This window comes from Lonchura striata, chromosome 34 (genome assembly GCF_046129695.1).
Source record: "Lonchura striata isolate bLonStr1 chromosome 34, bLonStr1.mat, whole genome shotgun sequence".
NCBI classification, from domain to species: Eukaryota; Metazoa; Chordata; class Aves; order Passeriformes; family Estrildidae; genus Lonchura; species Lonchura striata.
In genome coordinates, this window is record NC_134636.1 from 1,400,409 (window position 1) to 1,424,671 (window position 24,263).

At 63.6% G+C, this 24,263-nt stretch overlaps 2 protein-coding genes across 2 annotated transcripts in view; one reads left to right on the forward strand and one right to left on the reverse strand.

The window, feature by feature from the left end:
- Positions 1–4,518: 4,518 nt before the first annotated feature.
- LOC110483788 (transferrin receptor protein 2) lies at positions 4,519–12,291 on the forward strand (the record flags this gene model as incomplete). The annotated part of the gene is made up of 8 exons (XM_077789452.1): positions 4,519–4,535; positions 5,234–5,339; positions 5,441–5,563; positions 10,057–10,222; positions 11,369–11,488; positions 11,902–11,984; positions 12,062–12,125; positions 12,221–12,291. Coding segments are annotated over exons 1-8 (750 nt in total), but the record flags the coding sequence as incomplete, so codon positions are not given.
- Positions 12,292–20,481: 8,190 nt separating this feature from the next.
- The window catches only part of LOC110483787 (uncharacterized), a 29,467-nt gene continuing 25,685 nt past the window's right edge, over positions 20,482–24,263 (reverse strand). The window contains exons 13-15 of the mRNA XM_077789453.1: positions 21,928–22,121; positions 20,704–20,790; positions 20,482–20,584 (exon numbers count right to left, since the gene is read on the reverse strand). Of these exons, the coding sequence (XP_077645579.1) occupies positions 20,482–20,584; positions 20,704–20,790; positions 21,928–22,121 (384 nt within the window). The remainder of the gene's footprint in view (positions 20,585–20,703; positions 20,791–21,927; positions 22,122–24,263) is intronic.

A 24,263-nucleotide genomic window follows, 5' to 3' on the forward strand; every position in this document is an offset into this window, starting at 1 on the left:
GCTCATCCTGACCGACAGCTGTCAATCAATCACATCAAACTGTCAATCATCCATCAAGTATCGGCGCTGACAGCTGTCAATGATCATCACCATAAGCTGGATCTCCACCACTGACAGCTGTCAATCAGCTGCACTGACGGATGTCAATCAGCTGTGTTGACAGCTGTCAATTTACGGCGCAGACAGCTGTCAATCAGCAGCACTGACAGCTGTCAATCATCATCACTATCAGCTGTCAATCACAGTGGCTCACCAGCACTGACAGCTGTCAATCACCGTGGATCATCAGGACTGACAGCTGTCACTCATAATTGATCACCAGCACAGACAGCTGTCAATCATCAGCACTGATGGCTGTCAATCATCAGCACTGACAGGTGTCAATCATTGACGCTGACAGTTGTCAATCACCGTGGATCATCAGGACTGACAGCTGTCACTCATCATGGACCACCAGCACAGACAGCTGTCAATCATCAGCACTGACAGCTGTCAATCACCGTGGATCATCAGGACTGACAGCTGTCACTCATATTGGATCACCAGCACAGACAGCTGTCAATCATCGCACTGATGGCTGTCAATCATCAGCACTGATGGTTGTCAATCAGCTGTGCTGACAGTTGTCAATCATCGACGCTGACAGTTGTCAATCATCGTGGATCATCAGGACTGACAGCTGTCACTCATCATGGATCACCAGCACAGACAGCTGTCAATCATCAGCACTGATGGCTGTCAATCAGCTGTGCTGACAGCTGTCAATCATCGCTCGTCATTCCCCCCTCCCCTCCCCCCGGCACGTTGCACGCGCCGGCAGGTGATTGACAGCTGTCAATCATCCCCCCCAGCCTGGGCTGCCAGGCCCCGCGGGTGATTGATTGACAGCTGTCACTCAGGGGAGACCACGCCCCCCCCCCATGTAACTTAATGCAAACACGAGAGTATTTATGAGACCCCAAAAACGGGCTGAATTCCCCCAAAACCGGGACCCCAAAGCGCCCCGGGACCCCCAACGGGACCCCAAAATACCCCGGGACCCCCAGAATACCCCGGGACCCCCAACGGGACCCCAAAATACCCCGGGACCCCCAAAATACCCCGGGACCCCCAACGGGACCCCGAAACACCCCGGGACCCCCAAAGAGACCCCAAAGCACCCCGGGACCCCCCAATGCGCCTGGACCCCCGAAATGGACCCCAAAATATCCCGGGACCCCCAAAACACCCCGGGACCCCCAACGGGACCCCAAAACAACCCGGGCGGCTGCGCCGGGACCCCCGAACGGGGCCCCAAAATATCCCGGGACCCTGAACTGGGACCCCCAAAACTGGGACCCCCAAAATCCCCCCAAAATCCCCCCAAAATCCCCCGAAATACCCCCAGCCCCTCTGACCACGCCCCTTTCCCGCAAGCCACGCCCCTTCTCGCCACAGCTGACCACGCCCCCTCCCCAAAGCCCCGCCCCTCCTCAAGCCACGCCCCTCCCCAAGCCCCGCCCCCCAAGCCCCGCCCCCTTTTCTCACCTGGAGCAGCTGCCGGGGTGAGCGGGAGCGGATTTTTGGGGCAATTTCGGGAGTTCCGGGGATTTTGGGGAATTTTGGGGGAATTTGGGGTTCTGGGGGGGCTCAGGGGGGCTCGGGGGGGTTCGGGGGTTGTGGGGGAGGCGGATTTGGGGTGGGGGAGGGGCAGAGTCCGGCCGGGGGCAAAGTCCGGATTTTGGGGGGGGGGAGGGGAAACGCGGCCCTGGGGACCCCCGGAGCCCCCCGGGGACCCGGAAAGGATCTGGGGACCCCCCCCGGGCACCCCCCGGCCCCACCGAAACCCCCGGGACCCCCCAGGACCCTCTTGAGCCCACCCGAGACCCCCCGAGAGTCCCCGGGACCCCCCCCAGGACCCCAGAACTGTTTTGGGCCCCCCCAGGACACCCCGAGACCCCCAAATTCCCCCCCAGGACCCACTGAGACCCCCCTGATCCTCCCAATCTCCCCCCAATTCCCTCCCAGGACCCCCAGGACCCCCCCCAGGACCCCAGAACCGTCTTGAGCCCCCCCCAGGACACCCCGAGACCCCCAAATTCCCCCCCGAGACCCCCCCAGGACCCCAGAACCGTCTTGAGCCCCCCCAGGACACCCCGAGACCCCCAAATTCCCCCCCAGGACCCACCGAGACCCCCCTGATCCTCCCAATCTCCCCCCAATTCCCTCCCAGGACCCCCAGGACCCCCCCCAGGACCCCCCAATTGCCCCCCAGGACACCCCTGGGAACCCCCAGCTGCCCCCCGAGACCCCCCGAGACCCCCGAGACCCCCGGCCATGGAGCCCCTCCTCCGGCGCTGCTTCCTCGGACGGGTAAAGCCCCTCCCCCTCCCCTCCCCCCCAACCCGGAGGGTCCGGACCCCCCCCCCGGAGCCCCCCCGGATTTTGGGGACCCCCCAAACCCCCCCAGATCCCCCAACCCCCCCTGAGGGCGGCCGCAGCCCCCCGGGGGGGGGGTCCCGTCTCCTACTCGCGGCACAGGGACCCCCCCCGGGCGGGGGAGGGGCGGCGCCAGGAGGAGGAGGAGGAGGAGGAGGAGGAAGAGGGGGCGGAGCCAACGGTGCGGCTGCCCCGCCCCCGGCCCCGCCCCCGGCCCCGCCCCCGGCTGCCCCGCTGGGCCGCGCTGGGGCTGGGCTCGGCCGCGGCCTTCCTGCTGGGTAGGTGACCCCTGACCCCTGACCCCCGAGTGACCCCCGAGTGACCCCCAAGTGACCTCTGAGTGACCCAGCCCCGCCCCTTTGACCCCTCCCTTGCCACGCCCCCTCTGACCACGCCCCCTCTGGCCCCCGCCCCATCTGGCCCCGCCCCCTCTGGCCCCGCCAATCTGCCCCCGCCCCCTCTGACCCCGCCCCTCTGACCACGCCCCCTCTGCCCCCGCCCCATCTGCCCCGCCCCTTTTCCCGCCCTTCTGACCACGCCCCCTCTGGCCCCGCCCCTCTGGCCCCGCCAACCTGACCACGCCCCATCTGACCACGCCCCCTCTGACCACGCCCCTTTCCCCGCCCCTCTGACCCCTCCAATCTGACCACGCCCCCTCTGACCACGCCCCCTCTGACCACGCCCCTTTCCCCGCCCCTCTGACCCCTCCAATCTGACCACGCCCCCTCTGACCACGCCCCTTTCCCCGCCCATTTGACCCCACCCCCTTGCCCCCGCACCCTCTGACCACGCCCCCTCTGACCAGGCGCCATTTCCCGCCCATTTGGCCCCGCCCCTTTGGCTCCGCCCCCTCTGACCCCGCCCCTCTGACCCCGCCAATCTGGCCCCGCCCCCTCTGACCACGCCCCCTTTCCCGCCCCTTATGACCACGCCCCTTTCCCCGCCCATCTGACCACGCCCCCTCTGACCACGCCCCTCTGATCCCGCCAATCTGGCACCGCCCCTCAGGCCCCGCCCCTCAGGCCCCGCCCCTCTGACCACGCCCCCTCTGGCCCGCCAATCTGACCACGCCCATATGACCACGCCCCCTCTGACCACGCCCCCCTGACCACGCCCCCTGGCCCCGCCCCCAGGGCTGCTGCTGGCCGGGATTGGCCGCGCCCCGTGCGGGGGCGGGGCCGGGGGGGCGGGGCCTCTGCCCGGAGGCTCCGCCCCCGACGCGGTTTGGGGCGGGGCCGGCGCCGAGGCCACGCCCCCCCGGCCCCGCCTGCCGGAGCTGCTGCGGCGCCACCTGCAGGTGGAGCGGGTGGAGGCCTGGGTCCGGTGAGTGACCCCTGACCCCTGACCCCTGTGACCCCTGACCCCTGTGACCCCTGACCCCTGTGACCCCTGACCCCACTGACCACGAGTGACCCCTGACCCCTGTGACCCCTGTGATCCCTGACCCCACTGACCGCGAGTGACCCCTGACCCCTGTGACCCCTGTGATCCCTGACCCCACTGACCGCGAGTGACCCCTGACCCCTGTGACCCCTGTGATCCCTGACCCCACTGACCGCGAGTGACCCCTGACCCCTGTGACCCCTGTGATCCCTGACCCCACTGACCACGAGTGACCCCTGACCCCTGACCCCACTGACCACCTGTGGGCGGAGCGGGTGGAGGCCTGGGTCCGGTGAGTGACCCCTGACCCCTGACCCCTGACCCCACTGACCCCTGACCCCCCTGACCCCTGACCCCACTGACCCCCGACCCCTGACCCCTGACCCCCACCAACTGTGATCGACCCCTGACCCCCCTGACCCCTGACCCCTGACCCCACTGACCCCTGACCCCCCTGACCCCTGACCCCCCTGACCCCTGACCCCACTGACCCCTGACCCCTGACCCCGGCGCAGGGAGGTCAGCGCGGGGCCGCACGGGGCGGGGTCGGGGCGGGGCCGGGCTCTCGCCCAATCGGTGCTCAGCGCCCTGGGGGGGGCGGGGCTGAGCCGGGCCTGGAGCCGCCCCCAGCCCCTCCCCCTCCCGGTCAGGTAACGGGGTCACGGGGGGTCACGGGGGGTCACCGCGGGGTCACCGCGGGGTCACCGCGGGGTCACCATGGGGGGGTCACAGGGGTGGGGGAGGGGTCCATCGGGAGGGGTCACTAAAGGTCAAAGGTCCTTGGGGGTCATTGGGGGGTCAGAGCGGATCGGGGCTGACCCCTGACCTCTGACCCCAGGGGGGAGGTGACCCTGAGCTGGGTGGGGCCAGGGGGAAGGGGAGGAGCTGACCTTTGACCTCTGACCTGTGACCCCAGGGGGGAGGTGACCCTGAGCTGGGTGGGGCCGGGGGAAGGGGAGGATCTGACCTTTGACCTTTGACCTCTGACCCCAGGGGGGAGGTGACCCTGAGCTGGGTGGGGCCGGGGGAAGGGGAGGAGCTGACCTTTGACCTTTGACCTCTGACCCCAGGGGGAGGTGACCCTGAGCTGGGCGGGGCTGGGGGAAGGGGAGGAGCTGACCTTTGACCTCTGACCTCTGACCCCAGGGGGGAGGTGACCCTGAGCTGGGTGGGGCCGGGGGAAGGGGAGGAGGTGACCTTTGACCTTTGACCTCTGACCCCAGGGGGAGGTGACCCTGAGCTGGGCGGGGCGGGGGAAGGGGAGGACGTGACCTTTGACCTTTGACCTCTGACCCCAGGGGGGAGGTGACCCTGAGCTGGGTGGGGCCGGGGGAGGAGCTGACCTTTGACCTCTGACCCCAGGGGAGGTGACCCTGAGCTGGGTGGGGCTGGGGGAAGGAGCTGACCTTTGACCTCTGACCTGTGACCCCAGGGGGGAGGTGACCCTGAGCTGGGTGGGGCCGGGGGGGGAGGAGCTGCAGCGCCTCCCGCTGGACCCCGACGCTTTCTGCGCCTGGAGCGCCCCCGGCACGGCCACGGTCAGCGCGACCCCTGACCCCTGACCCCTGACCCCGACCCCTGACCCCTGACCCCGACCCCTGACCCCGACCCTGACCCCTGACCTTTGCCCCGGGCCCAGGGCGGGTTGGTGTTCGGGCACTACGGGCGCCCCCAGGACCTGGCGCGGCTGCGGGCGCGGGGGGCGGCGCCGGCCGGGAACCTGCTGCTGGTCAGGATGGGCAGGGGGACCCCGGCCGAGAAGGTGAGAGACCCCCGGGAATGGGGAGAGAAACACCAAAAATGGGGCTGGGAACCCCAAAAATGGGGTTAGAAACACCAAAAGTGGGATTGGGAACCCAAAAAATGGGATTGGGAACCCAAAATGGGTCTGGGGGAACCTGGTGCTGGTCAGGATGGGCAGGGGGACCCCGGCCGAGAAGGTGAGAGACCCCCGGAAATGGGAGAGACCCCCGGGAATGGGGAGAGACCCCCGGAAATGGGGAGAGAAACACCAAAAATGGGTCTGGGAACCCAAAAATGGGGCTGGGAGACCCCAGAACTGGGGAGGGGGAGGGTCCGTGGACCCCCCAAATTTTGGGTGTGGGGGGTCGCTGGCCCCCCAGATTTTGGGTGGGGGGATCCCTCGCCCCCCATATTTTGGGTGGGGGGGTCCCTCGCCCCCCAGATTTTGAGTGGGGGTCCCTGGCCCCCCCGATTTTGAGTGGGGGTCCCTGGCCCCCCCGATTTTGGGTGGGGGGTGTCCCTCGCCCCCCATATTTTGGGTGGGGTTTCCTCGCCCCCATATTTTGGGTGGGGGGGTCCCTCGCCCCCCATATTTTGGGTGGGGGTCCCTCGCCCCCCATATTTTGGGTGGGGGGGTCCCTCGCCCCCCAAATTTTGGGTGGGGGTCCCTCGCCCCCATATTTCGGGTGGGGGTCCCTCGCCCCCCATATTTTGGGTGGGGGGGTCCCTCGCCCCCATATTTTGGGTGGGGGGGTCCCTCGCCCCCATATTTTGGGTGGGGGGGTCCCTCGCCCCCCATATTTTGGGTGGGGGTCCCTCGCCCCCATATTTTGGGTGGGGGTCCCTCGCCCCCCATATTTTGGGTGGGGGTCGCTGGCCCCCCATATTTCGGGCGGGGGTCCCTCGCCCCATATTTTGGGTGGGGGTCCCTCGCCCCATATTTTGGGGGGGGGTCCCCAGCTGGCGGCGGCGGCGGCCGCGGGGCCGCGGGGCTCCTGCTGTTCCCCGAGCCCCGGGACAGCGCCGGGCCCGGCGGCGGCCCCGGCCTGGGCGGGAGCACGGCCGTGACCGTCAGCGTGAGTGGGGTCCCGGGGGTCCCAGGGAGTCCTGGGGGGGATTTTGGGGGGATTTGGGGGTCCCGGGGGGAGCTGGGGGGGATTTTGGGGGGATTTTGGGGGGGTTTGGGGGGTCCCGGGGGGTCCCAGGGAGTCCTGGGGGGGATTTTGGGGGGATTTGGGGGGTCCCGGGGGGATTTGGGGGAATTTTGGGGGATTTGGGGGATCTTAGGGGTCCTGGGGAGTCCTGGGGGGGATTTGGGGGGTCCTGGGGGGTCCTGGGGGGGATTTGGGGGGTCCTGGGGAGTCCCGGGGGTCTGGGGGGGATTTGGGGGGTCCCTGGGGGGTCCTGGGGGATTTGGGGGTCCCGGGGGGAGCTGGGGGGGATTTTGGGGGGATTTGGGGGGTCCTGGGGGGTCCCGGGGGGGATTTTGGGGGATTTGGGGGGTCCCGGGGGGGATTTGGGGGGGATTTGGGGGGTCCTGGGGGGATTTGGGGGGTCCCGGGGGGAGCTGGGGGGATTTTGGGGGGATTTGAGGGTCCTGGGGAGTCCTGGGGAGTCCTGGGGAGATTTTGGGGGGATTTGGGGGGTCCTGGAGAGTTCCCGGGGGGATTTTGGGGGATTTGGGGGGTCCTGGGGGTCCGGGGGGTTTGGGGGGGATTTGGGGGGTCCTGGGGAGTCCTGGGGGGGATTTGGGGGGTCCCGGGGGGAGCTGGGGGGATTTTGGGGGATTTGGGGGGTCCTGGGAGGTCCTGGGGGGATTTTGGGGGGATTTGGGGGGTCCCGGAGGGGATTTTGGGGAGTTTGGGGGGTCCTGGGGAGTCCTGGGGGGATTTTGGGGGGATTTGGGGGTCCTGGGGAGTCCTGGGGGGATTTGGGGGGTCCCGGGGGGGCTGGGGGGAGCTGGGGGAGATTTGGGGGGTCCTGGGGAGTCCCGGGGGGATTTTGGGGGATTTGGGGGGTCCTGGGGGGTCCCGGGGGGAGATTTTGGGGGGATTTGGGGGGTCCTGGAGAGTTCCCGGGGGGATTTTGGGGGATTTGGGGGGTCCTGGGGGGTCCCGGGGGGTTTGGGGGGGATTTGGGGGGTCCTGGGGAGTCCTGGGGGGGATTTGGGGGGTCCCGGGGGGGATTTTGGGGGGATTTGGGGGGTCCCGGGAGGGGCTGGGGGGATCCTGGGGGGATTTTGGGGGGGCTCGGGGTAATTTGGGGAGGGGTCTCACGCCCCCCCAGCTGCAGGACGGCCCCGGGGACCCGGGGGGATTTTGGGGGGGCTCGGGGTAATTTGGGGAGGGGTCTCACGCCCCCCCAGCTGCAGGACGGCCCCGGGGACCCGGGGGGATTTTGGGGGGGTTCGGGGTAATTTGGGGAGGGGTCTCACGCCCCCCCAGCTGCAGGACGGCCCCGGGGACCCGGGGGGATTTTGGGGGCGTTCGGGGTAATTTGGGGAGGGGTCTCACGCCCCCCCAGCTGCAGGACGGCCCCGGGGACCCGGGGGGATTTTGGGGGGGTCGGGGTAATTTGGGGAGGGGTCTCACGCCCCCCCAGCTGCAGGACGGCCCCGGGGACCCCTTCAGCCGGGGGTTCCCCTCCCTGGGCGGCCGCGCCCCCCCCGGGCCCCCCCGGGGGTCCCCCCGATCCCGGCGCACCCGGTGAGCGCGGCCACGGCGGCGAGGCTGCTCCGGTGCGAGACCCCTCCCCAAATTCACCGGGAACCCCAAATCCCCCTGGGACCCCTCCCCAAATTCACCCGGGAACTCAAATCACCTGGGACCCCTCCCCAAATTCACCGGGAACCCCAAATCCCCCTGGGACCCCTCCCCAAATTCACCGGGACCCCCCCAGATTCACCCGGGAACCCAAATCACCTGGGACCCCTCCCCAAATTCACCCCAGGACACCCCCAGATTCACCTGGGAACCCCGAATTCATCCTGGGACCCCTCCCCAAATTCACCGGGAACCCCAAATCCCCCTGGGACCCCTCCCCAAATTCACCGGGACCCCCCCAGATTCACCCGGGACCCCCCCCGAATTCACCTGGTGACGCAAATTCACCTGGGACCCCTCCCCAAATTCACCCGGGAACCCAAATCACCTGGGACCCCTCCCCAAATTCACCGGGAACCCCAAATCCCCCTGGGACCCCTCCCCAAATTCACCGGGACCCCCCCAGATTCACCCGGGACCCCCCCCGAATTCACCCGGGAACCCCAAATTCACCCGGGAACCCAAATTCATCTGGGACCCCTCCCCAAATTCACCGGGACCCCCCCAGATTCACCCGGGAACCCAAATCACCTGGGACCCCTCCCCAAATTCACCCCGGGACCCCCCCAGATTCACCCGGGAACCCAAATCTCCCTGGGACCCCTCCCCAAATTCACCGAGACCCACCCCCGAATTCACCTGGTGACCCAAATTCACCCGGGACCCCTCCCCAAATTCATCTGGGAACCCTAAATTCATCCTGGGACCCCTCCCCAAATTCACCGGGACCCCCCCAAATTCACCCGGGAACCCAAATTCACCTGGGACCCCAAATCACCCTGGGACCCCTCCCCAAATTCACCTGGGATCCCTCCCCAGATTCACCTGGGACCCCCAAAAATCTGCCTGAGACCCCCACCCCAAAATCAACCTGGGACCCCTCCCCAAAACCTGACCCCGACCCCAATGGAGGGACCCTGACCCAAATTTGGGGTCCCAAACCCCCCCTCCCCCCTCCCCCTCCCCAATTCGGGACCCCGGGGTCTCACCCCCTCCCCAATTCGGGACCCGGGGGTCTCTCCCCCTCCCCCCTCCCCAATTCGGGACCCCGGGGGTCTCACCCCCTCCCCCCTCCCCAATTCGGGACCCCGGGGGTCTCTCCCCCTCCCCAATTCGGGATCCCGGGGGTCTCACCCCCTCCCCCTCCCCAATTCGGGACCCCGGGGGTCTCACCCTCTCCCCCCTCCCCAATTCGGGATCCCGGGGGTCTCACCCCCTCCCCCCTCCCCAATTCGGGACCCCGGGGGTCTCACGCCCTCCCCAATTCGGGATCCCGGGGGTCTCACCCCCTCCCCCTCCCCAATTCAGGACCCCGGGGGTCTCACCCCCTCCCCCCTCCCCAATTCGGGACCCCGGGGGTCCCAATCCCACCTCCCCCTCCCCAATTCGGGATCCCGGGGGTCTCACCCCCTCCCCCCTCCCCAATTCGGGACCCCGGGGGTCCCAATCCCACCTCCCCCCTCCCCAATTCGGGATCCCGGGGGTCTCACCCCCTCCCCCCTCCCCAATTCGGGATCCCGGGGGTCTCACCCCCTCCCCAATTCGGGATCCCGGGGGTCTCACCCCCTCCCCCTCCCCCATTCGGGACCCCGGGGGTCTCACCCCGTCCCCAATTCGGGATCCCGGGGGTCCCAATCCCACCACCCCCTCCCCAATTCGGGACCCGGGGGTCTCACCCCCCCCGTTGCAGGGCCCTGGGCGCCCCCCGCGCCCCCCCGCACTGGGGGGTCCCGGGGGGGTCCCTCCGGTTCCGGCCCCGCCCGGGGGGCGGCGGCTGCGGCTGCGCGTGGGGGGGGGGACGCGCCCCGGGACCCTCACCAGCGTCTTCGGGGCGCTGCGGGGGCGGCTGGAGCCCGGTGAGGAGGGGGTTAATGGGCGGGGCCTGAGGGGTTAATGGGCGGGGCCTGAGGGGTTAAAGGGGCGGGGCTAAAGGGGTTAATGGGCGGGGCTAAAGGGGTTAATGGGCGGGGCTAAAGGGTTAAATGGGCGGGGCTAAAGGGGTTAAAGGGACGGGGCCTGAGGGGTTAATGGGCGGGGCTAAAGGGGGTTAATGGGCGGGGGCTGAGGGGTTAATGGGCGGGGCTAAAGGGGTTAATGGGCGGGGTTAAAGGGGTTAATGGGCGGGGCTAAAGGGGGTAAAGGGGCGGGGCTAAAGGGGTTAAAGGGCGGGGCTAAATGGTTAAAGGGGCGGGGCTAAAGGGGTTAAAGGGGCGGGGCTAAAGGGGTTAATGGGCGGGGCTTAAGGGGTTAATGGGCGGGGCTAAAGGGGTTAAAGAGGCGGGGCTAAGAGGGTTAAAGGGGCGGGGCTAAGGGGGTTAATGGGCGGGGCTAAGATGGTTAAAGGGGCGGGGCTAAAGGGGTTAATGGGCGGGGCCTGAGGGGTTAAAGGGGCGGGGCTAAATGGGTTAAAGGGGCGGGGCTAAATGGGTTAAAGGGCGGGGCTAAAGGGTTAAAGGGGCGGGGCTAAAGGGGTTAATGGGCGGGGTTAAAGGGGTTAAAGGGGCGGGGCTAAGGGGGTTAATGGGCGGGGCTAAAGGGGGTTAATGGGCGGGGCTAAAGGGGTTAATGGGCGGGGCTAATGGGTTAAAGGGGCGGGGCCAGAGGGGTTAAAGGGGCGGGGCTAAAGGGGTTAAAGGGGCGGGGCCAAGGGGTTAAAGGGGCGGGGCTAAAGGGGTTAAAGGGGCGGGGCCAAGGGGTTAAAGGGGTTAAAAGGGCGGGGCTAAAGGGGCTAAAGTGGGCGGGGTTAAAGTGGGCGGCTGGAGCCTGGTGAGGAGGGGGTTAAAGGGGTGGGGCTAAGGGGTTAAAGGGGCGGGGCTAAGGGGTTAAAGGGGCCAATGGGGCAGGAGGGGGCGTGGCCAATGGGGCGTGACCAATGGGGCGGGAGGGGGCGTGGCCAATGGGCGGGAGGGGGCGTGGCCAATGGGGCGGGAGGGGGCGTGACCAATGGGGCGTGGCCAATGGGCGGGAGGGGGCGTGGCCCCGCTGACGCCGGCCCCGCCCAGACTGTTACGTCATCGTGGGGGCGCAACGCGATTCGCTGGGGCCGGGGGCGGCGGCCTCGGGCGTGGGCACCGCCCTCCTGCTGGAGCTCGCGCGGTTCTTCGCCGCCATTGGCCGGGAGGGTGAGGGGGCGTGGCCGGGGGCGTGGCCGGGAGGGTGAGGGGGCGTGGCCGGGAGGGTGAGGGGGCGTGGCCCAGTTTGGGGAGGGGCTGAAATTGGGGGAATTTGGGGTTTTGACCCAAATTTCGGGAGGGATTCTGAGGGTGGGGGAGGCGCAAACCGGGGCGTGGCCGGGTGGGCGGTCACCATTTGGGGAGGGGGGAAATTTGGGGTTTGGAGCCAAATTGGGGGGGGGGCTCAGAGGGTGGGGGAGGGGCCGTGGGGGGGGAGGGGCTGTCCTTGCATTGCTCGGATTCCACCCATTTTTTGGGGGGGTGGTCCCCTCATTTTTCTCATTTTTGGGGCGGTTCCTCCTCATTTCGGGGTCTCCCCCACCTCGGGGGTCTCCCTCACTCGGGGGTCGCCCCCCCCCCAGGTTTCCGCCTCCGCCGGACCCTTCTCTTCGCCAGCTGGGACGGGGGCGAGTTCGGACACCTGGGGGCCACCGAGTGGCTGGAGGTGACCCCGTGACCCCCCCCGTGACCCCGCCGTGACCCCGTGACCCCGCCGTGACCCCGCCGTGACCCCTCCCCCAGGGCTACCCCGGCCTGCTGCACACCAAAGTCGCCGCCTACATCAGCCTGGACCGGGCCGTGCTGGGTGCGCCCCTCCCCCCCCGGCCCCTCCCCCTCCCCCGGCCCCTCCCCCACCCCCTGACCCCTCCCCCACCCCCTGACCCCTCCCCCACCGCGCAGGCGCCGATCGCTTGGTGGTCCGGGCCAGCCCCACCCTGGGGACCCTGGTGGAGAGCGCGCTGGAGCAGGTGGGGGAGGGGAAAGGGGGGTGGGGGAGGGGCCGGGGGGTGGGGGAGGGGCCGGGGGGGGGAGGGGACAGGTATCACACCCCCCCACCCCAAAAATTGCAGGTGGAGAGCCCGAACGAGGGCGGGAAGAGCCTCCTGGAGCAGCTGAGGCGGCCGGGGAGGGGCTGGGAGAGCGACCTGTGAGTGGGGGGCACCCGAAATACACCTGGGGCACCCAAAATATACCTGGGGCGCCCAAAATATACCTGGGGACACCCGAAATACACCTGGGGCACCCGAAATACACCGGGGGGCACCCGAAATACACCTGGGGGCACCCGAAATATACCTGAGGGCACCCAAAATACACCTGGGGACACCCAAAATACACCTGGGCACACCTGGGGGCACCCAGAATACACCTGGGGCAACCAAAATACACCTGGGGGCACCCAAAATATACCTGAGGGCACCCAGAATACACCTGGGGCACCCAGAATACACCTGGGGGCACCCGAAATACACCTGGGGGCACCCGAAATACACCGGGCGGCACCCAAAATATACCTGAGGGCACCCAAAATACACCTGGGGCAACCGAAATATACCTGGGGCACCCAAAATACACCTGGGGCACCCAGAATACACCTGGGGGCACCCGAAATACACCTGGGACACACCTGGGCACACCTGGGGGCACCGAAAATACACCTGGGGGCACACCTGGGCACACCTGGAACACCTGGGGGCACACCTGGGCACACCTGGGGACACCTGGGCACACCTGGAACACCTGGGGGCACACCTGGGCACACCTGGGGACACCTGGGCACACCTGGGGACACCTGGGTACACCTGGAACACCTGGGGGCACACCTGGGCACACCTGGAACACCTGGGGACACCTGGGCACACCTGGGGGCACACCTGGGCACACCTGGGCACACCTGGGCACACCTGGAACACCTGGGGGCACACCTGGGGGCACACCTGGGCACACCTGGGCACACCTGGGGACACCTGGGCACACCTGGAACACCTGGGGGCACACCTGGGCACACCTGGGCACACCTGGGCACACCTGGAACACCTGGGGGCACACCTGGGCACACCTGGGCACACCTGGGCACACCTGGAACACCTGGGCACACCTGGGCACACCTGGGCACACCTGGGCACACCTGGAACACCTGGGCACACCTGGGCACACCTGGGCACACCTGGGCACACCTGGAACACCTGGGCACACCTGTCCCCCCCTGTCCCCCCGTCCCCCGCAGGGTCCGGCCGCTCTCCCCCGAGGGCGGCGCCTTCCCCTTCACGGCGGCCGCCGGCGTCCCGGCCCTGGAGTTCAGCTTCGATGAGGTGCCACCCCAATGTCCCCAAAATGTCCCAAAAATGTCCCCAAAATGTCCCCAAAATATCCCCAAAAGTGACCTCAAAGTGTCCGCAATGTTGTCCCCAAAATGTCCCAAAAGTGACCCCAAAATGTCCCCAAAAATGTCACCAAAATGTCCCCAATGTCCCCAAAAGTGATCTTAAAATTGTCCCAAATTCCCCCAATCCCCCAATCCCCTCAATGTCCCCAAAATGTCCCCATGTCCCCATTGTCCCCAAGGTCCCTAAAAGTGTCCCTAAAAGTGTCCCCAGAAGTGTCATCAAAAATGTCCCCAAAATGTCCCAAAAGTGTCCCCAAAATGTCCCCAATGTCCCCAAAAGTGTCCCCAAGGTCCCTAAAAGTGTCCCTAAAAGTGTCCCCAGAAGTGTCATCAAAAGTGTCCCCAAAATGTCCCCAAAAATGTCCCAAATCCTCCCAATCCCCCCAATCTCCTCAATGTCCTCAAAATGTCCCCAACGTCCCCAATGTCCCCAATCCCTCCAACATCCCCCAATGTCCCCAATGTCCCCCTGGTGTCCCAATGTCCCCGAATGTTCCCAATGTCCCCAATGCCCCCAAAATGTCCCCAATGTCCCCAATGTCCCCAATCCCCCCAATCCCCCCGCTGTCCCCAATGTCCCCCCGGTGTCCCCATGTCCCCAATGTCCCAAATGATGTCCCCATGTCCCCAATCCCCCAATCCCCCCAATCCCCCCAATGTCCCCATGTCCCCAATCCCCCAATCCCCCCAATCCCCCCAATGTCCCCAATCCCCCCAATGTCCCCCTGTCCCCATGTCCCCAATCCCCCCAATCCCCCCAATCCCCCCAATTCCCCCAATCCCCCCGGTGTCCCCGCTGTCCCCGCTGTCACCTCAGTGTCCCCATGTCCCCAATGTCCCCCTGTCCCCCTGTCCCCAATCCCCCCAATCCCCCCGCTGTCCCCGCTGTCCCCGCTGTCCCCTCAGTGTCCCCATGTCCCCAATCCCCCCAATCTCCCCAATGTCCCCAATCCCCCCAATCCCCCCAATCCCCCCAATCCCCCCCATGTCCCCAATCCCCCCGCTGTCCCCCCGCTGTCCCCATGTCCCCCTGTCCCCATGTCCCCAATCCCCCCAATCCCCCCAATGTCCCCAATCCCCCCGCTGTCCCCTCAGTGTCCCCATGTCCCCAATCCCCCCGCTGTCCCCGCTGTCCCCCCGCTGTCCCCAATCCCCCTGTCCCCGCAGGTGGCGGGGGGCGGCTCGGGCGCGGCGCTGGGGACCCGCGAGGACACGCTGCGGCGCCTCGGGGAGCGGCTGCGGGGGCGGCTGCCCGCGGTGGCCACGGCCGCGGCCGCGGTGGCCGTGCAGCTGCTGCTGCGCCTGGCCCACGAGCCCCGGCTGCCGCTGGACCCCGGCGCGCTCGGCGACGCGCTGGTCAGGCAGCTGGCCCCGCTGCAGGTGAGTGCAGACCAGTACAAACCAGTATAAACCAGTAAAAACCAGTATAAACCAGTATGGAACCAGTATAGAGCAGTATAAACCAGTATAGAGCAGTATGGGACCAGTATGGGACCAGGGGGCACTGGGGTTTCTGGGCCCCGGCGCGCTCGGCGACGCGCTGGTCAGGCAGCTGGCCCCGCTGCAGGTGAGCGCAGACCAGTACAAACCAGTACAAACCAGTATAAACCAGTATAGAGCAGTATAAACCAGTATGGAACCAGTATACAGCAGTATGGACCAGTACAACCCAGTATAACCCAGTATATCCCAGTATATCCCAGTATATCCTAGTACAACCCAGTATAACCCAATACATCCCAGTCTGCCCCAGTATAACCCAGCCTGCCCCAGTATAACTCAGTATAACCCAGTCCATCCCAGTATAACCAGTCCATCCCAGTATACCCAGTCCATCCCAGTATACCCAGTCCATCCCAGTATAACCAGTCCATCCCAGTATACCCAGTCCACCCAGTACATCCCAGTATAAGCTGTACACCCCAGTACATCCCAGTACACCACAGTATAACCAGTATAACCCAGTATACCCAGTCCACCCCAGTACATCCCAGTCCACCCCAGTATACCCAGTATACCCAGTCCATCCCAGTACACCCCAGTATATCCCAGTACATCCCAGTATAACCCGTACATCCCAGTCCACCCAGTCCACCCCAGTACACACAGTCCACCCCAGTATTCCCAGTACACCCCAGTATAACCAGTATACGCAGTACACCCCAGTACATCCCAGTCCACCCCAGTCCACCCCAGTCCATCCCAGTACACCCAGTCCATCCCAGTCCACCCCAGTCCACCCAGTCCATCCCTGTCCACCCAGTATTCCCAGTCCATCCCAGTCCACCCCAGTCCACCCCAGTATTCCCAGTCCACCCCAGTCCATCCCAGTACACCCAGTCCATCCCAGTCCATCCCAGTCCACCCCAGTCCACCCCAGTCCATCCCAGTCCACCCCAGTCCATCCCAGTCCATCCCAGTCCACCCCAGTCCACCCCAGTATTCCCAGTCCATCCCAGTCCATCCCAGTACACCCAGTCCACCCCAGTATTCCCAGTCCATCCCAGTCCATCCCAGTCCACCCCAGTATTCCCAGTCCATCCCAGTCCATCCCAGTCCATCCCAGTCCATCCCAGTACACCCAGTCCATCCCAGTCCATCCCAGTCCATCCCAGTACACCCAGTCCACCCCAGTCCACCCAGTCCATCCCTGTCCACCCAGTATTCCCAGTCCACCCCAGTCCACCCCAGTCCACCCCAGTCCATCCCAGTCCACCTAGTCCAGCCCAGTATTCCCAGTCCACCCCAGTCCATCCCAGTCCACCCCAGTATTCCCAGTCCATCCCAGTCCACCCCAGTCCACCCAGTCCATCCCAGTCCATCCCAGTATTCCCAGTATTCCCAGTATTCCCAGTATTCCCAGTCCACCCCAGTCCACCCCAGTCCATCCCAGTCCACCCCAGTCCATCCCAGTATTCCCAGTCCATCCCAGTCCACCCAGTGCAGCCCCCGCCGCCCGCAGGCGCGCGGCCTCTCGCTGCAGTGCCTCTCCTCGGCCAGAGGGGGCGTGGTGCGCGCGGCGGCCGCGCTGCGCCGCGACATGGCGGGCTCGGACCGCGGCAACGAGCGGCTGAACGGCGGCTTCAACGCGCGGCTGATGGCCGTGAGTGCCGGCCTGTCACTGTCTGTGTCACTGTCTGTGTCACCGTCACTGTCACTGTGTCACTGTCTGTGTCACTGTCACTGTGTCCCTGTCCCCATCCCTGTCCCTCTGTCCCTGTCCCCGTGTCCCTGTCCCCATCCATGTCCCTGTCCCTGTCCCTCTGTCCCTGTCCCTGTCCCTGTCCCCATCCCTGTGTCCCCGTCCCTGTCCCAGTCCCTGTCCCCATCCCTGTCCCTCTGTCCTTGTCCCTGTCCCCATCCCCGTTTCCCTGTCCCTATCTCCATCCCCGTCCCTGTCCCCATCCCCATCCGTGTCCCTGTCCCTGTCCCCATCCCTGTCCCTCTGTCCCCATCCCTGTCCCTCTGTCCCTGTCCCTGTCCCCATCCCTGTGTCTCCGTCCCTGTCCCCATCCCTGTCTCTCTGTCCCTGTCCCTCTGTCCTTGTCCCTGTCCCCATCCCTCTGTCCCTGTCCCTGTCCCCATCCCTGTCCCTGTCCCTGTCCCTGTCCCTCTGTCCCTGTCCCTGTCCCCATCCCCGTTTCCCTGTCCCTGTCCCTCTGTCCCTGTCCCTCTCTCCCTGTCCCTGTCCCTGTCCCTGTCCCTGTCCCTGTCCCTGTCCCTCTGTCCCTGTCCCCATCCCCGTTTCCCTGTCCCTGACCCCATCCCTGTCCCTCTGTCTCTGTCCCCATCCCCATCCCCGTGTCCCTGTCCCTGTCTCCATCCCCGTCCCTGTCCCTCTGTCCCTGTCCCTGTCCCTCTGTCCCTGTCCCTGTCCCTGTCCCTGTCCCCATCCCTGTCCCTCTGTCCCTGTCCCCATCCCCGTGTCCCCTCACCCCGTCCCTGTCCCCAGGCCGAGGCGTCCCTGCTGTCCCCGTTCGTGTCCCCTCTGGTGTCCCCGTTCCGCCACGTCCTGCTGGGCCGGGGCGGCCACACGCTGCCGGCGCTGGTGGCCGAGCTGGGCGCGGCGGCGACGCGCGGCGACAGCGGCGACAAAAGGGGGGACAGCGGCGACAACGGCGACAAAAGGGGGGACAGCGGCGACAGCGGCAGTGGCAGCGGCCGCCTGCGGGTGGCGCTCCTGGCCTGGACCCTGCGCGGCACCGCGGGGGCGCTGGCCGGGGACAGCGGCGACCTCGGGGACATGGGCGGGGCCGGGGACAGCGGCGGCTGCGGCCACCTCGGCGACATCGGCGGCGACAGCCCGGGTGGCCCTGAGGACCTCGGGGACATTGGGGACACTGGGGGGCTTGGGGACATTGGGGGGCTTGGGGACGTTGGGGGGCTTGGGGACAATGGGGACACTGTGGGGCTTGGGGACATTGGGGACATTGGGGATATCAGGGGCCATGGGGACATTGGGGACATCGGGGGGCTTGGGGACGTTGGGGGGCTTGGGGACAATGGGGACACTGTGGGGCTTGGGGACGTTGGGGACATCGGGGGGCTTGGGGACATTGGGGGCCGTGGGGACATTGGGGACACTGGGGACGTTGGGGACAATGGGGACACTGGGGGGCTTGGGGACGTTGGGGGGCTTGGGGACATCGGGGACATTGGGGGGCTTGGGGACATTGGGGACATTGGGGACGTTGGGGACAGCTGGGACAAGGACACGTGGGGTGATGGGGACCCCCGGGGTGGCCCTGGGGACAGCGATGGGGACCTTGGGGACACCCAGGGTCGGGGTGGCCCTTGGTGACACTTGGGGACACCTTGGAGACCTTTGGGGACACTTGGAGACAAAGAAGACATTTGGGGACATTTTGGGACATTTGGGGGCACTTTGGGACACTTGGGGGCACTTTGGGACACTTGGGGCACTTTGGGACATTTGGGGACATTTGGGGACACTTGGGGGCACTTTGGGACATTTGGGGACACTTGGTGACATTTTGGGACATTTGGGGACACTTTGGGACATTTGGGGACATTTGGGGACACTTGGGGGCACTTTGGGACATTTGGGGACACTTGGTGACATTTTGGGACATTTGGGGACACTTGGGGACACTTTGGGACATTTGGGGACACTTGGGGACACTTGGGGACATTTTGGGACACTTTGGGACATTTGGGGACACTTGGGGGCACTTTGGGACATTTGGGGACACTTGGTGACATTTTGGGACATTTGGGGACACTTTGGGACACTTTGGGGACACTTTGGGACACTTGGGGGCACTTTGGGACATTTTGGGACACTTGGGGGCACTTTGGGACATTTGGGGACACTTTGGGACACTTGGGGACATTTGGGGGCACTTGGGGACATTTGGTGACACTTGGGGGCACTTTGGGACATTTTGGGACACTTTGGGACATTTGGTGACACTTGGGGGCACTTTGGGACATTTTGGGACATTTTGGGACATTTTGGGACACTTGGTGACACTTGGGGACACTTTGGGACATTTGGGGACACTTTGGGACATTTTGGGACATTTGGGGACCTTGGTGGTGGCCCCGGGGAGACCTTGGGGCGCAGCCCCGCCTCCTCATTTGCATCCTCATTTGCATCCTCATTTGCATCAGCCGCGTTTATTGGCTGCGACCCTGAGCTGGGGGCAATAAAGGCAGCGGGAGCCACGCCCCCTCGTGGCCACGCCCACAAGGACACGCCCATGTTGGCTCCACCCACTCGCGGTTGGCCACGCCCATTAATGGCCCCGCCCAGGTCATTGGTGGGCGGAGCCATGTTGGATTGGCAGCCATATTGAAATGGTGGCCATATTGAAATGGCAGCCATATTGTCCTGGGGGCCATATTGGATTGGCGGTCATATTGGATCGGTGGCCATATTGGATTGGCAGCCATGTTGGATTGGCGGTCATGTTGGATCGGTGGCCATATTGAAATGGCAGCCATATTGTCCTGGGGGCCATATTGGATTGGCGGTCATATTGGATCGGTGGCCATATTGGATTGGCAGCCATGTTGGATTGGCGGTCATGTTGGATCGGTGGCCATATTGTCCTGGCAGCCATATTGGATTAGCAGCCATATTGGATCGGTGGCCATATTGGATTGGCAGCCATGTTGGATTGGCAGTCATGTTGGAATGGTGGCCATATTGAAATGGCAGCCATATTGTCCTGGGGGCCATATTGAATTGGTGGCCATATTGGATTGGCGGTCATGTTGGATCGGTGGCCATATTGTCCTGGCAGCCATATTGGATTAGCAGCCATATTGGATCGGTGGCCATATTGGATTGGCGGTCATGTTGGATCGGTGGCCATATTGTCCTGGCGGCCATATTGGATTGGTGGCCATATTGTCCTGGCAGCAATATTGAAATGGCAGCCATATTGTCCTGGCAGCCATGTTGCCCTGGTGGCCTTATTGGATTGGCAGCCATATTGGATTGGCAGCCATACTGGATTGGCAGCCATACTGGATTGGCAGCCATGTTGTCCTTGTGGCCATATTGGATTGGCAGCCATATTGGATTGGCAGCCATCTTGCCCTGGTGGCCATGTTGGATCGATGGCCATATTGTCCTGACAGCCATGTTGGATCAGCGGCCATCTTGCCCTGGCGGCCATGTTGGATTGTCGGCCATCTTGCCCTGGCAGCCATGTTGTCCAAGCAGCCATCTTGCTCCTCCAGCCCCCTCCTTCCCCAGCACCGCTCTGCGGCGGCCATCTTGCCGTGGGCGTGGCCGGGGGCGGGGTCAGCACTGGGGGTCGCCTTTGGGGGGCCCGGGGGGGCTCCGGGCGCCCTCCAGAACGCGCGGCCGGCGCCCGCCCGGCGCCACGCCCCCGCGCAGGAGGTCCCTGGGGAGGGGACACGGGGGTCACCGCGGGGTCACCGCGGGGTCACCGCGGGGTCACCGCGGGGTCACCGAGCCCCCCGACCCCCCAAGCCCCCCGACCCCCAAGCCCAGCCCCCGTACTCGCCGCGCAGCCGCGGCAGCAGCTCCAGCCCGGCGCCGCCCGGGGGCTCCTCGCTCCTGCCCGGCTCCAGGTGGGACGGGGCGGGGCTGCGGAGACAGGGCGGTCAGGACCCCTCCCCAAATTCAGTGGGTCGGGACCCATCCCCAAATTCAGGTGGGACAGGAACCCCTCCCCAAATTCAGTGGGGTGGGACCCCTCCCCAAATTCAGTGGGATGGGAACCCCTGAATGAGTTCAGGTGTGCTGGGACCCCTCCCAAAATGCATTCAGGTGTGCTGGGACCCCTCCCAAAATGCATTCAGGTGTGCTGGGACCCCTCCCCAGTGACTCAGGTGTGCTGGGACCCCTCCCCAATGACTCAGGTGTGCTGGGACCCCTCCCCAATGACTCAGGTGTGCTGGGACCCCTCCCAAAATACATTCAGGTGTGCTGGGAGCCCTCCCCAGTGACTCAGGTGTGCTGGGACCCCTCCCCAAATGAATTCAGGTGTGCTGGGACCCCTCCCCAGTTACTCAGGTGCTCTGAGCCCCCTCCCCAGTGACTCAGGTGCACTGAGCCCCCTCCCCAAATGCGTTCAGGCCCTCTGAGCCCCCTCCCCAATGACTCAGCTGCTCTGAGCCCCCTCCCCAAACGCGTTCAGGCCCTCTGAGCCCCCTCCCCAGTCACTCAGGTGCACTGAGCCCCCTCCCCAGTCACTCAGGTGCACTGAGCCCCCTCCCCAGTGACTCAGGTGCTCTGAGCCCCCTCCCCAAAATGCGTTCAGGTGCTCTGAGCCCCCTCCCCAGTCACTCAGGTGCACTGAGCCCCCTCCCCAATGACTCAGCTGCTCTGAGCCCCCTCCCCAAAACGTGTTCAGGTGCACTGAGCCCCCTCCCCAGTCACTCAGGTGTGCCGGGACCCCTCCCCAAACGCGTTCAGGTGCACTGAGCCCCCTCCCCAATGACTCAGGTGCTCTGAGCCCCCTCCCCAAACGCGTTCAGGCCCTCTGAGCCCCCTCCCCAGTTACTCAGGTGCTCTGAGCCCCCTCCCCAAACGCGTTCAGGTGCTCTGAGCCCCCTCCCCAGTCACTCAGGTGCTCTGAGCCCCCTCCCCAGTGACTCAGGTGTGCCGGGACCCCTCCCCAGTCACTCAGGCGCTCTGAGCCCCCTCCCCAGTGACTCAGGTGCTCTGAGCCCCCTCCCCAAACGCGTTCAGGCCCTCTGACCCCCCCCACGCCACGCGCACCTGCGGGGGTCCGGGGCGGGCGGGCGGAGGCTCTGGGGGCGCCGGATGAGGTGGTCCAGGGCGCGCAGCAGCTGCGGGAAGGTGGGCCGGGCGCCGCGCCGGCGCTGCCAGCACTGCAGCATCAGCCGGTGCAGCGGCACCGGGCAGCGCGGCGGCGGCGGCAAGCGGTACTCCTGCTCCACGGCGCGGATCACCTGGGACAGGTGAGGGGCAGGTGGGGGGAAAAAATGTGATCATGATCCGGTTTAATGGGATTGATCACCTGGGACAGGTAACGGGACAGGTGAGGGGGGAAATGTGATCATGATCCGGTTTAATGGGATTGATCACCTGGGACAGGTGAGGGGCAGGTGGGGGGAAAAAATGTGATCATGATCCTGATCAATGGGATTGATCACCTGGGACAGGTAACGGGACAGGTGAGGGGGGAAATGTGATCATGATCCTGATCAATGGGATTGATCACCTGGGACAGGTAATGGGACATGAGGGGGGAAAATCTGATCATGATCCTGATCAATGGGATTGATCACCTGGGACAGGTGAGGGGCAGGTGGGGGGAAATGTGAAAATGATCCTGATCAATGGGATTGATCACCTGGGACAGGTGAGGGGCAGGTGAGGGTTAAAAATGTGATCATGATCCTGATCAATGGGATTGATCACCTGGGACAGGTGAGGGGCAGGTGAGGGGAAAGAATGTGATCATGATCCTGATCAATGGGGTTGATCACCTGGGACAGGTGAGGGGCAGGTGAGGGGGGAAATGTGAAAATGATCCGGTTTAATGGGATTGATCACCTGGGACAGGTGAGGGGCAGGTGGGGGGAAATCTGATCATGATCCTGATCAATGGGATTGATCACCTGGGACAGGTAACGGGACATGAGGGGGAAAATCTGATCATGATCCTGATCAATGGGATTGATCACCTGCGCAGGTGAGGGCACAAGTGAGGATTTTGGGTTTTTTTGGGGTTTTTTTTTGTGGCTCTGGGGTTTTTTTGGGTTTTTTTTGTTTTTTTGGTTTTTTTGGGGGGGTTTTTGGGGGGCTTTTGGTGTGTTTTGGGGTTTTTTTGGGGGGGGTTTGGATTTTCGGTGTGCTTTTTGTTTGTTTGTTTTTGGAGGGTTTTTGGTGCATTTTTGGTGGTTTTTTTTTGTTGGTTTTTTTGGTTTTTGGTGTGGGCTTTTTTTGGTTTTGGGGGTTTTGGTGTGGTTTTTTTGGGGGGGGTTTTGGGGGTTTTTCTGGGTGTTTTTGGTGCGGGTTTTTTTGCTTTTGGGGAGTTTTTGGTGTGTTTTTTTGGGGGGGGGAAATTTTGGTGTGGATTTGGGGGTTTTTGGTGTGGTTTTTGGGTTTTTTTTGGCTTTTAGTGTGTTTTTTTTGTTTTGGGGAGTTTTTGGTGTGTTTGTTTTTTTTGGCTTTTAGTGTGGTTTTTTTGGTTTTGGGGAGTTTTTGGTGTGTTTATGGATTTTTTGGGGCTTTTAGTGTGGTTTTTTTTTGTTTTGGGGAGTTTTTGGTGTGCTTTTGGTTTTTTTTGGGTTTTTAGTGTGGTTTTTTTGTTTTGGGGAGTTTTTGGTGTGTTTTTGGGTTTTTTTGGCTTTTAGTGTGTTTTTTTTGTTTTGGGGAGTTTTTGGTGTGTTTTTGGTTTTTTTGGCTTTTAGTGTGTTTTTTTTGTTTTGGGGAGGTTTTGGTGTGTTTTGGGTTTTTTTTTTGTTTTTAGTGTGTTTGTTTTTGTTTTGGGGAGTTTTTGGTGTGTTTTTGGTTTTTTTTGGCTTTTAGTGTGGTTTTTTTTTGTTTTGGGGAGTTTTTGGTGTGTTTTTGGTTTTTTTGGGGTTTTTAGTGTGTTTTTTTTTGTTTTGGGGAGTTTTTGGTGTGTTTTTTGGTTTTTTTTGGCTTTTAGTGTGTTTTTTTTTTTTGTTTTGGGGAGTTTTTGGTGTGTTTTTGGTTTTTTTTTGGCTTTTAGTGTGTTTTTTTTTTTGTTTTGGGGAGTTTTTGGTGTGTTTTTGTTTTTTTTTTGCTTTTAGTGTGTTTTTTTTGGTTTTGGGGAGTTTTTGGTGTGTTTTTGGTTTTTTTTGTTGTTGTGTTTTTTTTTTTTTTTTTTTTTTTTTGTTGTTGTTTTGGGGAGTTTTTGGTGTGTTTTTGTTTTTTTTTTGGGCTTTTAGTGTGTTTTTTTTTGGTTTTGGGGAGTTTTTGGTGTGTTTTTGATGTGTTTTTGGGGGTTTTTTTGGTTTTTTTGGTTTTTAGTGTGGTTTTTTTTGTTTTGGGGAGTTTTTGGTGTGTTTTTGGGTTTTTTTGGGCTTTTAGTGTGGTTTTTTTTGGTTTTGGGGAGTTTTTGG